This window comes from Cannabis sativa, chromosome 1 (genome assembly GCF_029168945.1).
Source record: "Cannabis sativa cultivar Pink pepper isolate KNU-18-1 chromosome 1, ASM2916894v1, whole genome shotgun sequence".
In the NCBI taxonomy this organism is placed as follows: Eukaryota; Viridiplantae; Streptophyta; class Magnoliopsida; order Rosales; family Cannabaceae; genus Cannabis; species Cannabis sativa.
Window position 1 is genome coordinate 29418765 of NC_083601.1, and position 17185 is coordinate 29435949.

General features: G+C 29.3%; 1 protein-coding gene across 1 annotated transcript; it reads left to right on the top strand.

The window, feature by feature from the left end:
- The first annotated feature begins 848 nt into the window (after nt 1–848).
- On the top strand, nt 849–3877 carry LOC115703675 (uncharacterized protein At2g39795, mitochondrial). The gene is made up of 3 exons (XM_030630914.2): nt 849–1381; nt 1505–1857; nt 3423–3877. The coding sequence occupies exons 1-3, from the start codon at nt 1226–1228 to the stop codon at nt 3601–3603; spliced, it is 690 nt and encodes a 229-aa protein (XP_030486774.2). The 5' UTR covers nt 849–1225; the 3' UTR covers nt 3604–3877.
- The last annotated feature ends 13308 nt before the right edge of the window (nt 3878–17185 follow it).

The following is a 17185-nucleotide window of genomic DNA, read 5'->3' on the forward strand; positions in this document are numbered from 1 at the left end:
AGCTTTAGGTGGATGCATCAGCTGGAAGTCAAACCTGCAGAAAGTTGTAGCCCTGTCATCCACAGAGGCTGAGTACATGGCTGCAACTGAGGCAATAAAAGAGGCACTATGGCTAAAAGGTCTCTCAAAAGAACTCGGGTTCAACTCTAAGGACATGACTGTCCACTGTGACAATCAAAGTGCATTGCACTTAATGAAAAATCCTATGTTCCATGATAGGTCAAAGCATATCGACATCAAACTACATTTCATCAGAGAGATCATTGCCAATGGAGAGGTTCAAGTGAAGAAAATCTGCACTGACCACAACCCTGCAGACACTTTTACAAAATGTGTCACTCAAGCCAAGTTTAGACACTGTCTAAACTTGGTCAACATCAAGGAAATTGGATGAGTTTCTCATCTCCCATCAAAGTTCCGCCTGTTATACTCTGGTTCTCTAAGTCTAAGTGTCTATGCCAAGGTGGAATTGTTGTAATATGGCCTAGAAACTAAGACTTGGCAGAATATTCTTTAAGTTTTTTAACTGATTTACCGGTTTTATGGTTAAGTTAGTTAGGTTGGTTTGTCTATAAATAGACTCAACTAACTCTTAGCTTACGTGTGGTTCACATTTCAATTTACAGAAATAATAGAGAGAGAGAGAGAGAGAGAGAGAGAGAGAGAGAGAGAGAGAGAGAGAGAGAGAGAGAGAGAGAGAGAGAGAGAGAGAGAGAGAGAGAGAGAGAGAGAGAGAGAGGCTGTGAGATTGTTGAGGACTGGTGTTGAGAAACCAGTTCCTGGTGTGCTCAGTTTTGAGTTCAATTCCTCTCACTCATTCTCTAGTTTGAATCACCAATTGATGTACAATGTATTCTTTGCATACATGTTTAATGGAAAGTAGTCTAATGGCTGAATCTTGATTTCATTCTCTCTTGTTTAATTCAGTTTCTTTTACTGTTTTTACTTACAATCTTTGTGTGCTGAGTTTTTGCCAATCTGTCATAGACTTAGATTAATCAGATTGTTCTTGATATTTGGACATTGTGATCGGTTTGATCACATCACATTTTTAATTATTTTTTTCAAAGGAGAAAAGCGACGGTATTTGGATTGGAAGTTCGAGCCGAACCCGACCCGACCCGACCCGTTCAGCGCATCCTCCTTTCTTCCCCTCCGTCTTCTCTTATTATTCCTAAACCCTGAAATAGAGAAAAAAAAAGGGTTTAAGAGAAAGGAAGTGAAAATGTGGAAGAAGGTGATTAGCTCCGTAATCCAGAACCACCCATGGAGGATGCTACCAACTAGGAGCTCAACCAGCGTCTCCTCCGCTGTCAACTCCATGATTCTCCGTTCTCTCAAAGAACACTATCACGAAGTCTCCAAAATGAGCCCTCCCCCTGTCCGTATCCGCATCTCTCTCTCTCAATAAATATATGTGTATTTTCAGCTGATTTATCTGAAGATCTTGTTTCTGTGTTGAATTGAATGGGTGTGCTTCTTTAATTTAATTTTTTTTTTTCAGAAAGTGAATCCTCCATCCTCGTTCACGATCCTGAAGGGAGCGTTGGACGGGAACGGTCCGGTCCTGAGGAAAAGCTACGGTGAAGAGGAGATCAGTATATCTGTAATGAGAATGGCCAACATTATCCCCCGTGCCGATAAAGACGATGATGGTGACGTTGACGATGAAGATATCAATCAATTGTTTATTCACGTCGATATTTCGAAGCCCGGACAGTCGGATTCTCTGCATTTTCTTTGTGGGTTGTATCCCGATGCTTTGGGGATTCACTCTGTTTCCATGAGACCCAAGGACGAGAATTTTGCTTCAGTTTCTATGACAGTTCCTTCCACTTACAACGGCCCTGTTTTCGAGTAAGTGATCATTTTGTTATTACGTTTGCGTTTGGGTTCCATTTTTGTTATTTTTCGTTTGAATCTGGATTGTTTGCATTTCCATGTGTTGGATTGTTTTTTAGATAATGGGGTCTTATACTTGTTTGAAGTTAAACACTCAGAACTTTTGAAATGGGGAAGTTTAAGCTTATTTGGGTATCTATGGATAAAGTTCATAGCCGGAAAAATAGTCAATGGACTTGCGTTTGGTTGGGAGGAATGAAAATATAGGAATAGGAATGGGAATGATAATAAGAATAGGAATGGAATGGAATAAAATTTAAAATGCATAAAAAAAATTGATAAAAAAATAATTAAATTTTTTTTCTTGTTACATTGGAATGGTCATTCCTTCTATTTTAAAATGGAATAGTCATTCCACCAAAATGGTGGAAAGAGCAATCCATTGGAATGCCATTCCAATATTTTAAAATGCAACCAAACAAAGGAATGGAATGAAAATTATTTTCTTTCCATTCCATTCCATTTCATTACCTCCAACCAAACGCCACCTTTTGTGAGATGGTTTTCTAGAAGTTTATTGGGGTGGGGAGAGTGGCTTGTTGTTTATTCTCTTAGGCAAGTGTTCTGTGGAGATTTAAGAACATAGGATTTGTGATGCTGCTGGATGGAATGGATTGGTTTGGGATCTCCTCTTTTGCAGAATGTTGTATGGTGTTTTAGAATTGTATAAGAGAAAATAAAGGATTACATTGAATTTTAGGAGCTAGCGCCTAGGAATTATGGTGGCGTTTGGTTGGAGGTAATGAAATGGAAAGGAAACAATTTTCATTCCATTCCTTTGTTTGGTTGCATTTAATTATTTTTTTATCAATTTTTTTTTATGCATTTTAAATTTTATTCCATTCCTATTCTTATTCCCATTCCCATTCCTATTCCTATATTTTCATTCCTCCCAACCAAACGCCTCCTATATACTATACGTTAAGTCATTCTTTTGGAGTTGGAGTACTAAAGTAATTCTTATTAGGGATCAATTGGGTTGCCTTCAATTTGCCATATCAACTGTATATTTTCGTAATCTAGTCAATAATAAGACGACACTGAATGTTACAACTGGATGGAAGAATAGGTGATTCCTCCTTTTTCCCAGATTATATAGTGTACCACCATTGCTTAATTTTTTTATGAACATAAGTAAGCATAAAACTAAACTTAACCAATAGGCTCAGTTATTTTTCTAAAGTATTTTTCCTTTTTCATTCATCTCTTGAAATTTTTTTGCTGTATTTAGTTGGGAAAAAGGTTTACTGTCTACAGTTTCTAAGTCTTCACTTGTACTGTTTACTTGAATTAGAAAAGGACGAACTTCTAACTTCTGATGCTTCAGTTGAATTGTATGAGCCTGAATTAGAAAGATATAAACTCCGAATGCCTAAGTAGTTTATTTTAGGTGTGATGTTTAGAATGTAATTTCACAAAACACTGAACTTCTTCATAGAAATTTCTTCAGTTTTGTTTCTTTCAATTTTATTTACACGGTAAAGAATCCGTATCTAATTTGATTTCATAAACTCTTACAGAGACATTGATGAGAGGATGAGAGATGCATTCCATGGCTACATAGAGGAGCGAGGTGTAAATGATAGTCTCTTTCTATTTCTTCAAGCATGGCTCTATGTAAAAGATCACAGAAACCTTATGCGGTGGTTCAAATCAGTGGGAACATTCATAACCGAAAACAAGTCAACTAAAGAAGCTTAGTTTTATAAAATAGTTTAGGATATAGGTGTGTCAAATCTTATACTAGATTCCTTAATACTCAATGGCGTCTCTACAATTCGGTTGCTGGTGAGTAAAGGTTTCTTTTCTTTGTTGTTGCATATTTTGTTTGGCAGAGTAATTCAGGCACCAAGCTAATACTTGCCGACCATTAATTAGTCTTTGTTATGAAAATTCAGACAACCATTTGTCATTTTGTTGTCTAAGCAAAAACATTCCTGTTAATGGTATTGGTCTTGGAGGCGAGTTCTTGTCATTTCTGGTGCTAATAGATTTAAATTTACTTCAGTGATATTTGGGTCACATAGCGCACCATGTGGTGTAGTACTATTGGGATAATTACACCACATACTAAAATTTTTAATTTTTTTACTTTTATACAGTGAGGCAGAATTTTTTTCAAAAATACTGTATAAGTTTTATACTGTGTACTATGTTAAGTTTTCACTGTTGTTTTACGGTTGTTTTTTAGTTGTTCCACTGTTGTTTTTAGTTGGTCTACTGTTGTTTTATAAACACAGTATTTTTAAAAAAATGTCTGTGTGACAGTATTTTTGTAAAAATTAACTCAAATTCTAGTATTTTTGTAAGTTTCTCACTGTATAAGCATAAGCAGTAGAGAAGAAGGGGCTTGTCGCTTATTCGGTCTTTGGGACTAATACATGGTCGGATGGTCCCATGTTTGGGCCTTTTGGAGTATACATAATTATGTCCAGATTATATAGATTATACTAAAGAACAATTTTTATAAAATAAATACACAAACAACACTAAAGAATTTATTCTACAGTAACTTTTTATAAACAATAGCTTGTTATTATATAATTTATTTGCTTCAAAATTTTAAATTGTGGTCGTCGGTATCAAATAATAATAATAATAATAGTAGTAAATAAATAAAAAAGAAAAAACTATGAGGGATGGAAGGAGAGGAAGCACGTGGTGGAGGATGACCGACCAAACGTGGTGGAGGAATTTCTTGGTGGGCGACAATCAGCCGGCATGCACTCACTAAAACTTTACTGTTGCATTTTTTTGTTTTACATTTGTCTTTTGGGTTACTTGTGAATTGTTTGTGATAAGGTACTTTCTTGTAAATTATTAATTTTTATGTTAATATTTATTATGTATAAATCTTTAATGTAGCTGTCGTGTACTTTTAAAATTGTGAAAATTACCTGCTTTCTGTTTTGTTAATAAAAAATTACATAAAATCAAACTATTTTTTTTTTCTTTGTATTTTTTTTGGTTGAGAAAAACCGCTATTGTATGTTAATGAAAAGTTCGATTACAACAATAGCATGTATAAGCTCAAGCATAATAGCCCTCCAAACAATATTAGAATCTTCTCCAAGAGCAAATATAGCAAGCAAGGTTATGAGTATTTATTTATTTATTAGAAAGTGCCACTGTGTAAAAATTTAATATGAATTTTGATTTTATATACTTAAAAAATTAAAAAATTTTATTATTAAACCAAAAACTTAAACCATAAAAAAATTATTTTTTTTAAGACTCCAAAAATACCCCCCTCACAATTCTCTCTCTCTGCATCATCTCTCTCTCTATCTCACATCCCAACCGCCCACCCTCACCACCACCTCCGACCTCCGACCCTCACCGCCACCTCCGACCACTCGCACCAACACCCCGATCCAGCCCCACTCTCTCGGACCGCCCAAAAGTCGCACCCCGAAAATCCACTCTCTCTTCCTCTCTCTCTGAAATCGCAGAAAAAAAAAAAAATTGGTCCAGGTCCGATGGTCGGACCATGGGTCCGATGGGGTCCGACCAATTGGACCCATCGAACCCATGGTCCGACCATCGGACCTGGGACAATTTTTTTTTTTATTTATTTTTTTTTGCGTTTTTAGAGAGAAAAATTGTCCCAGGTCCGATGGTCGGACCATCGGACCTGGACCATTTTTTTTTTTCTGCGATTTCAGAGAGAGAGGAAGAGAGAGTGGGTTTTCGGGGTGCGACTTTTGGGCGGTCCGAGAGAGTGGGGCTGGGTCGGGGTGTTGGTGCGGGTGGTCGGAGGTGGCGGTGAGGGTCGGAGGTCGGAGGATGGAGGTCGGAGGTGGTGGTGAGGGTGGGCGGTTGGGGTGAGATAGAGAGAGAGAGAGATGATGCAGAGAGAGAGAATTGTGAGGGGGGTATTTTTGGGGTTTTGAAAAAAAATGTATAGTTTTTTTAGGGTTTAAATTTTTAGTTTAATAATAAAATTTTTTAATTTTTTAAGTATATAAAATCAAATTTCCCATATAAAATACATAATCACATTTTTCAATTGATTGTGAGATGTAATCCTATTCATGTTAACCAAAGTGTCAGATTTTTATATTTTTAGAACCCACATATATATAAATTCGTGTGATAATAAATTTATCTATTTTTCTTCTTAAAAAAAATTTAGGATTCAAATTTTATCATTGACATATTTTATTTCAGATTTTGAAGAGAAAAGTTTGAATTTTTGACGGTTGAGGGTAAGGAAGAACTCTTTTACTATATTTAAGATCTAATATATTAAATAAAAAATATATTTAAAATTTTGCTTCGGTTGGCAAAAATTTCTAAGTCCACCAGTGGGTATTAGGTATCAAGTCTGCCTCAGCCAAGACATAATTTACTAATTGATATTATGCTATTAATTACAATTATATTAGCTTGAATAATTCTTAGTTTAGAGTGTTCCAAGTCTATGGTTAGTTCTATAAAATTTAACTATGTATCTATCTACATAGTTGTCATGCCTGCTTTTTGATGGGCTGACAGATGGTGCTTATGACTGGGCCTAGTGACATTGCTAAATGAAGATCATATTATAGGGTAGGGACTGTGAAAGGAGAAAAACTTGTCTACCTCATTTTCAATTGATTGGGCAAGTGGATGAATTTCTCAAGTTCCTCATCACTATTTTATTTGTTTATTTAAAACAAAGAAAAGAAAGAAAAATCTTGATGACAGGTCCACACAAAAGAGTACTAGATTTTGTTTTTGTTTATTGAGAAATAAGGTTTCATAGTTGGAACAAGTACCACAAGCATTTTCTTTTATACACAACACAATAATAAGTAGCACATGAAAAAAAGAGCAAGAGTGATAGATACCTGTCTTAAGGAGTGGCTTCAATCTATTCCCTAAAGCAATGTATCTCATTATATATAAGCTTAAATTTATTAATTAGCCTCTCTATTCTATCATCATTGCATGTCAACTAAAAGGGTTCTAAGATTTGACATATGCTTAAAAAAACCATTATGAAGTTTGAGAACGTCTTTGTTTCCAATCCATTTGCTTTTAGCTTTTTTTTTTTCTTTTTAATTTGCATTCTTTTGTTTGAAAAAAAGAAAAGAAAAGAAAAGGCCATGTATTAGAGGTTCACATCCATAGACTTTGAAAAGAAGAAATGGAGAGACAATGCACAACCTCCTTAATGTATGGACCATACTATGAGACCCATCTCTTCACGAGAGTGGACCTACTTTTTTTTTGGTTTAATTATGAAGGATTTTGAACTCAAATATTGATTTTAAAGTAGTTGACTATTATAATATATAACCCTTTTGTTTGCAGACTCAATACAAAGTCCATTGAAAAATATAATAAAATAAAATTAAAAAAATGATGAGACTTTGGTTATAATTTTGCTTGGGAGGGACATTTGCAGTATGGCTCATTTGGTCCCTGTTGATATAATTAATAATTGAGGGAAAATTCCAACTATTTATTAAAAATAATAACAAAAAAATTCCAGTTAGATGATGAAGGTTTGCCAGGTTCACGCACAAGGGATAAGAAGACTATTGTTATTATTTATCAATTTTATTATTTAATAAGTTATTGAAATAATGTGTTCACGCATCCCATGTAGGAGTTCATTTCTAATTCTAAATTAGAAATTAATTGAGTAAGAAAAAGAAAAAGAAAAGTGATATCGTGTCGTCAATGATATTGTAAAATAGTTTCACACTATGTCTATTTTTTTTTCTTTCAAAATTAATGGTTATTTTTATGAAATTTTTACACCAAAAATAATTCGCATAATTTCCTTCCTTGTATTGATATGACTAATATACTTTTGACTTTTCTCATCAATGAAATATTTGGTCGTTTTATTAAAAAAAATGGTTATTTCTATTTACTATTTCTGCCAAATTGACTTGTTTTTGATCTTCACTCTCTTCTTTTAACTTACTTTTTTGCTTCTTTATTTCTGTTGTTTAGATTTTTTTTCTTCTGAATATTATCAGAAAATTATTATTATTATTTCTGTTGATCTTTTAATGCATTCTGGATCTTAGGTACTTTTTATGTGATAATAATAATAATAATAATAATAATAATAATAATAATAATAATAATAATAATAATAATTTACTCTTAATTTTATTTTTCATGTAATTTTTTTTTCTTTTTAAAATGTTAGTATGTGTAGGTCTATAGGTGATTGTCCGTTTTTGTTAGAATGCGTAAGTGTATGGTTAAATTAGTAGAATAGGTGAGTGTACGGTAAGATGCATGAAGTTTTATCTCAAAATTAATTGACAATAAGATAAGTAGCTCATATATCTTATATATGTTATTTAATTTCAATGCATTATCAATGTAAAACTCTTTAACAACACATGTGCATGGATATTATCTGATCATTTTCTTAAAGTATGACCAATTAGACTCGAGTTTACTAATTATACGACACAGATTTTGTGTAGCATTAGAAACCTCAATAGATAAATAAATGTTGCAATTGATCGTGAGATCAAATTTGTACTTTCTTTTACAGAACAAATTTATACCTTTTAGATGTAGAATTTAATTACAACAGGCTAGATCATGATGTTACATAATCAATAACGCGTTTCATAAATATACTAATTCAAAACAATTGTCTTTATTATTTTGGAAATTGAAGTTTCTAATAATTTTTTAAGGATATATATTTGCACCAAAAAAGACTAGACAAATATATCATTCATAGATTTGTGTCAACTTTGTGTGTAATTTTGACATATATGATTACTCAATACTCATTATATAAATTACTGTATAATTAAAAAATTCGCTAGAAAAACAAAATATTAGTATAGAATAACAAAATAAACCATCTTTTTCCTAAATATATTAATTATTTTTATTTCAATCACGAACCAGATACAATTTTTACTATAACTTTTGCCTCTCACCACATAACCTAATTAATAATTTAATAATAGTATTAATAAGTATTAAATATAATAATTTTCATGCAGAACATTTATTCCTACCTGAAAAAAAAAAATAACCAGCTCTTATACTTATAAATTCCATTGTAAATTTAAAAACTAATACAATGTCCTATATCACACTATATGCATATAAATAATATATCAATGAAAAACAATTAAAATTGTAACTCTAGAGCCAATGAAATATATATACAACAAAATTCGTCCTACACACTACATTCCATTATCTTATATATTGACCTTAAAAAAAAAAAGAAAAAACTCATAACTTTTTGTTAGTGCTGGAGACTCTAGCCAAACCTAATTTATGAAAATTTAAGTAGCTTCCTATAGCCAATATATAGAAGATATCGATTAATAGGATATTAACCTTAATAAAATTCAACGCAACAAAGTTCAATAAAAACAATAATACTACCAAAGAAAAAAAAAATTTCAAGCCACATTTGCCACAAGATTTATGTTTTTATTTATTTATTTTTATTTAAAATAATCTTTTTCAGACTCGTTTCTTTAGCCTCAATATTGTAGTGCAGTACTATTACTTGGTCTGAATTAATGCATTATATTATAAAGTATAGGAGAAAAATGAATTCCCTTAAAGAATGTATATTTTTGGTCACACAACTCTAAAGTCGACCAAAGCAAGCATGTGAGTATTATAATCATAATATCATATATAATTTATAAATATATTATAAAGTTCTCATTTTTACTATATATTTATTCATTTATTTGTGGCCATTAAGGGTTGGTCGTAGTAGTCATCATCATCATATGCTCAGTTGATTTCTGTTCATTATTATCATTATCATTACCTAAATTTCCATATAAATTATTAAGGCCTACTATAATGAATTTACAATATTATGTGGCAAACTGTCATTCTTTTGGAGGCTCGACCAAAGATTAGGTGGTTATTAATTATTTTATATTCATGCACTCAATTATTCTTAATTTCTTTGCATATATCATCAATATTGTTGCTAATATATATAATAATTTATATAAAGGGATTAAAATGTAGACCAAGCTTTATTACTTAACGCCAAATCAAAAATCTACCTAACTGGCTTGTTTATTACATTGTACTTTGTTTGTCTTCATCAGATTTTAGGTTATATCACTTTACATATTATTTATTTATTTTCACACTCAATTAGATTGCCTTAAATCTATGATTGGATTAGGTTTTTAGCATATATTGAGAGTTGAAAGATTTTGCTTTCAAGTAATTTAAGGAGAGAGACTAATTAAAGTTGTTGCTACTTGAATTTTAATGTACGCACTAAATTATGTCATCTCGAAATTGACAAGCTATTGAAATTTTTTTTAAAATATTGAGATTATTAAATTTAAAGATTTTTGTTCAATTTTGTTTAATTTATATTAAGGTGACGATTGTTTATGTACTAATTAAATTATGCCTTTAAATTTTGATATCTACTAAATTATGTTTTGAACTTTAACATATGTATTTCTGAACTTTCATCTATGTCAAGCTTCCGTTAGTAAAATTAGACAAGAATCTTTAAATCTAATAATTTTAATAATTTGGTAAAATTTTTAGCAATCTAAAAAGTTTAAAAGAAATGATTTGATATATATATATGTAAATGAAGTTATATATAGTTGTATATATTTAGGTGATATGAGTATGTACGTTTTTTCTTATATATATATGTATAGTTTGACATGCAATTTATATTGAATTTTTTTTTTTTAAACTAATTTATATATTGATTTCTTATTGTAAATACTTTAGCAATACAAATTATACAATTAGCACTATAAAATTCAATCATATCAAATGAGAGTCGTCATAGAATATATATATATATACATTTGAAATGGCGTCATAGAATAATTTAATAACAAAATTATATATTTACTTTATTATTTAATGTAGGACTGTTCATCCGATCTAATTCGCATTTTTTTGGTCAAACAACATCTAATTCGCACTAAGTGCGGATTTCATTTTTTGAATCCAATCAAATCCGCACAATAGCTCAAATCCAATCTAATCCAATTCGCAAAAGTGCGGATTGGATCGATTACTTTGGATTGGTTACTTTTTATTATTAAATTATTTAATATTTATAAAAAAAATATTTTTTTTTCACATAACAAGCAATAAAATAAAACAAATTATAGTTATTTTATGTCTCCAACAACACATTAAATAAATAAAATAACAATTGACAAATTCAAAAGAAGAAAAAAAATTGTATACATATAAAAAAAATTAATTTAATTTTAAATTGTATGTAGAAAAAAAATATATAAGAATAGCATATACATTTTATCTATTAAGTTTTGTAATATAATTGTATTATATGTATTAGACTTTTAAATTATTATTTTTTTTACATTAAAATATTATTTGTATATATAATTTTTTTAATTTTGTTATAAATATGTGTGGATTGGATTGGATCGGTTACTTTTACATGTCAATCAACATCCAATCCGCACAAGTGCGGATTTTGAATTTTTCAATCCAATCCAATCCGCACTTTGCGGACTGGATTGGATCGGCTATTTTATGAACACCCCTAATTTAATGTATTTTTATTATATAGCGTAATTAATATATTTTTTAATTTATTTAAAAATTTATATATACTTTATACATTAAATAAAAATATATATTAATTATTATGGCGTAATTATTGGGCTACTAAAAAATAAAACAATATTTTATGTGCTATATCATATGTAAACATGTACAGTAATCAGTACATAAAAATATATGGGTATACATGCATTTGAAAGGTTCTTTCTCATTGGTTGGGTTGGGGATTTAATTTATGTATAAAGTATAAACATCTAACAAACTCATTTTTTGGAGTATATATATGGTCTATTTTAAATTTCAATGAAGATTGTGGCGGCGAGTAATTACAAACGTGACATGTTCACTGGCTTAATTCATATGACCGCATTCTCTTCCAAATAGTTTCTCTTACGATTATTTTGAGCTGTGCCTCATTCATTTTTTATCAACTTATTTAAATTAAGTCCTTATTTTTCTTTAGTATTTATTTTAAACTAGCCTTATTAAAATCTCATGAGTAAAACGAGTAAGACATACCTCATGATAGAAAAAAGTGTCCCAAAAAAATCATTAATCAATAAATATCAGCTGCAAAGAGGTGCTAATATAACTAAGGTAGCGAAGCTACCAACCAAAATAATCATCTGAAAAAAGTGCTAATTTTGTCCTTGAGTGGGCAACAATAATCCTAAGACAATAAGCAAAAGAGAAATCACAGATAATAAATTAAAGTATTTTTAATAATTAATACAATATATATGAATGATTCACCTAATGATTTTTGAGAGCAATATTGATGACACTGAGACAATCTGATTCCACCTTAACATGAGCATAACTAAGCTGAAACACAAAGTCTAATACCATATAAAATGGCCACAGGCTTCAGCTATTACAAGAGTCAACACACAAGGCCATGTGACCATTGTTAGGCTAGTTTTAGTATACTTTTTAAGTATTTTAATATGCGTTTTTTGAGCAGAATTATACTTATTTTTGTTGATTTCAGGTTTATACACTCATTTTAGATAACAGAAGTGAAAAAGCAAGAGTTGGTACTAAATTGGAGTTGAAAGCGCATTTTTCAATGTAATTTGGAATTTGCACAGCGACGGAGGCTAATGGCGCCGTGACACAACCTGACAGAGAGTTGTTGTGGTATATTTTCAACACGCAGGTAACACTCAGGTAAGTGAGATCGTTCCCACGATGACTGTAGCTAAGTAACAATCAATATTGAATTTTTGTTTCTATTTAGCAATCGAATAGATAAATTTTGAAACTAGATAAATTAAGCAAAAATAAATAAAACAAACAAATAAGAGGTTTAACAATGAATGTGAAATTAGGGATATGATTTCAATTGTATCTATCCATTATGGTCTAACATGATTCAATTCTTATTACCAAATTCTATGCAATAGTAGGTTTACTCAAGTAATTTATAGTCTTCTCAGATATATAAATCTATTTTATTATTAAAATGTTAATAGAAATTGTTTGACACTTTATTTTAGTTTTAATGTAATTTTTTTTTCCAATTTTTTATGTGTATCTATCTCATTCGTACTTAATTTTTTTTCATTGCCTATCACCAATTAAATATTTTATGATTTCAATACAAAATCTGAGAAGTAAGTATTGATTATACTATGGTGAAATAAACATAAATTTCGATATAGGACGAGAGTTAATATATGGTTTGTGTGGTATTCATGATTTTTATGCTTAATGCATCTTATTTATTTAAATTTATCACGAGATTAGAAAGTTTGCATATAAGTTATGATTTATAAGTCCTAACTTGAATATACGTTTCTTTAGTAAATCTGCTATCGCATGAGAATTAGAATTTGAGAATTAAATTATATTAAACTATAGGTTGAGGTCTCTTCATGGTAGACGTTCAACTTCTTCTAAGCGGTTGGTGTCCGCGTGAGACTCTTCGAATGCCTTCAAGATGTCTCTTGAACATATGTTGAGCTTGGTCTTCTCCGAATTATGGAGAAGCAGTAAGACCTCTGGCTCCCGGATGGTGGTATGCTGCAGGACAAGTCTCCAGGTAGATTTCAGGCTTAGTCTTTTCCCGAACCTGTATAACTTCTAAGCGATCCTGACTAATTAAGGGAACTTAATGAGTGAACCTTTAACCCGGTGCTACTCACTTTTATACCACGTGTCCTTTCTCTAAAAATATGAATAACAATTAGTATTAATGAATTGGTAGTTAAAGTAATTAAAGTTATTTTCCCTAATTTCTTGTTTATTGATTGAAACCTCTATATTTGTTTACTTTTATGTCTTACATAGTTTGTTTACAAAATTAATTTTTATTTCACCAAATAAAAACAAAGATCTAAATTTTGTTGGTACTTAGCTACAGTTCACTATTACAAAATTAGGTTTTTAGTCGGGTATAATATTCCGTCAGTCATTAAGAGCGACGCCTATTCGATTGTCGGAAAAATTGGATAGAAATATGCTACCGTGGAAAAATATCGAGAAAGTTTTTTATTTGACTTGCCAATATTTTGTGTTTTACGAAGGGTCGTACCGTCCTGGTAGTAGTAAAATCTGTTACTAGTTAGTCATGGAGTTGACATATATCTAGTTCTAATTTTTGAGTGATTTTTTATTTAATAAAAATAAAAATAGTAACAAACATAAACATATAAAGGAGTTTATAGATACACTAAAAGATAAATAATTTATTTGACTATTTATAGGACGTCCTGTTTAGATTAATTTAAACAAATTCATGGGAAAGTAGGTTGAAAGTTTGTTATCAAGTTAATTGAAAAAAAAATCATATTAAAGCTGACGATTGGTATATAGTGCATTTCCAGATGTAATGTATATACATATTTTAATTTATTTTTCATACAAGTAAATTTTAATGGTAGTTTATAAAATGATTTAAATTTAATAAAGGTTAAAATTTGTGTTAAATTTAGCACAAAATATAACATGAATTAAATTTTATACCATATTAAATATTTTTTTTTTATATTTTTTTTTGACACTTATTAATGCAATTATTAATTATTTTTATATTTAATAATTTTTTTATAGACTTTTAATAAAATTTTAATGTTTTTATTTGATTTTTTTACACATTTTTATCAAAGAAAGGTAAATTTCACTTTTAGTGTGTTGGAGTACTATTGTAAAATTTAGACTAAATGTAACATTAACTTATTTTTAGCCAAATTTAATTCAAATTATATAATATTCATTGGAGATGGTGCAATTCAAATTGGGAAAGAAACATTTTTGTACTAAATACTATAAAGTAATGTAGTTTTCTTTCTTAAAAGCGACTTGAATTTATCGTCTAAAAAAACTGATTTAAAAATATAATACCAAATTAATTACTGGAAAATAGTTTTTCATAATTATTAGTCAAAGGTTCTTAATTTAGTTAAAAACAAACAATACATATAATCATGTAATGTAACATTGTTTGATTATCCTTTATTTATCAAAAATAAAAAAGGCATATGTATTAAGTTTATTAATAAAGTCTTAAGATGGGTTATAATACTAACTATTTGTGTAATTTAATATTTAATATAAAAAATTATTAACTACTGACGTTATTATTTTTATTTAATTAATGAAAGAAAGTTATAAAGTGATCAAAATAAACGTATTCCAACTTTAAGAGTTAGGTTGTTGCTGAAGTGGTTTCTTGTACTCCTATCCTATACATTATGAAGATACATCCCCTTATATATATAGAACTTGGCCTAAACAAAAATGATTGTAACTATACATTATTGATTTCATGAATCATTATATGACGTTATCTATAAGCCACATAGTTACAGAACCGACATTAAACTTTTTAAAAAAATTGTTCTAAAAGATGCCATTTTCATTAATCAAGAAAAAATATATATACATTGATTGAACTTCTTATTAAAAACAAAGAAGGGAACACAACACAAGGCCTAGCCTTGAGTATACTACCAGTGTTAGTTAACTCTCCTTGTTCTAGATCACCACTTTAAGGGTGGCCTATTATAGACTATACTTTTCTTTTTGCTCAACCAAAAGAAGAAATTAAAAAGAAAAAATAAATATGAGTTCTAGCTAAATAAATATATATTACCTTTTAAAAAATAGTAATATTATGGACACCACCAATTAATTCATTATAATTCAGAAAATTTTTCGATATATAAGTGAAAAAAGATATAACTAAGACAAATTAAATCATATTTACATAGATAAATGCATTAGGAAAAATGTATTTAAACTTGTGCAAAAATAAACACAAAACAAATACTCATTAATCCGATTATCATCAAAAAAAAAAAAAAAAAAACACCCTTAACCCAATAAAATCACTAAAAAAAGAATGACTTGCAATTCATGACAAATTTAATGAAGAAATAACCATTATAAAAATTCTAAGACTTTTTCTTATTAGTATTTTAAATATAGTTGCACATTAAAAAAGAAAAAAAGACCAAAGAAATGCTACTAAGTCTAATCTCAACCATAATAATAAAGTTGGTTTCATAAACGAAATTAATTAGCAAGTGGTTTGATTATGTGGATGGGGTTGCTTGTGTTTTGTATGAGAGATTCACACTCAATTATAAGTATATGCTTAATTAGCTTGATTGTTATTATTATTATTATTATTTTATTATTATATATGTAAATCATGAGGAAGTATAGGCTAAGTAGTTTTGGATTTTCATTTGAGGGTACGTATGTAATGTAACAACTTACAATTACATGATAATCTTGATGGGATTAACTTTCTATTAAAATAAATAAACGATTTTCGTACGAAATTTGTTTTGGCTTTCAGAAAAAACTAATCATATTGAAATTTCGTTTGATGATTAAATCATAGCTGTTATATGTGTTTTTTGTTTTCTTTATGAGTGGTTTGAAGAAGAAAAAGGGACTTAGAGGGGTTAAACTGCAAGAATTTTGAGTGGGGTGGATTAACACGCAAAAAATTATTTGATGAAAATTAGCCACACATTAATTCTTATTTCTGTGTGGTCACAGACTTGGCTGTCACTTTATATAATCACAGACTCACAGTGTGTTAGTCATGCACTTTTCAAGATGATATTTACCAATAATATTTTGCATGTGTTTTTGTATAAAGAATAAATGGGTGAGGAGTAATAGAGACACCTTGAAAAAGAGATGTACATACATAGATAATAAGAAATTTTTTATTTTTGGATAATCAATATTAACTTTTTTTTTTTAAAAAAAAAAAAGAGATGGGCAAAGTGAAAATATTTAAATTATTTTTTTTTTTTAAAAAAAGTGAAAATATTTAAAGTATTTAAGATGGAAAACAAAAATTCAAACAGGGTTCTATGGGTTAAAAATGAAAGAAAAAACTGTCTAAGGTCAATTTAACCTATCTAATATATTATTATAATCACCCCGTCGTTTTTTCATTATTGTAATTTTATTTAATTAATTTTTCAGTATAAATTTTACTAATAATATATAAAATAACAATTAGATAATTATAAAATCCAAGCCAATAATTTTAAATTCATAATACATTTTGAGTTACGTACCTTAATTCCTAAAAATAAGTAAGTAGTTTGCTTAATCATAAATCATTAAACTATAGAAACTATTTATTATACAGCCGATGACTTGTATGATTTTTTTTATATGAAAAAATTCCGTATATACGGTATAAGTTTAACAAGTCAGATTCAAAAGAATAAATTAAAAAATAATCATTTTTTTAACTTTGTATTTTTAAAAATAACAACTTTTT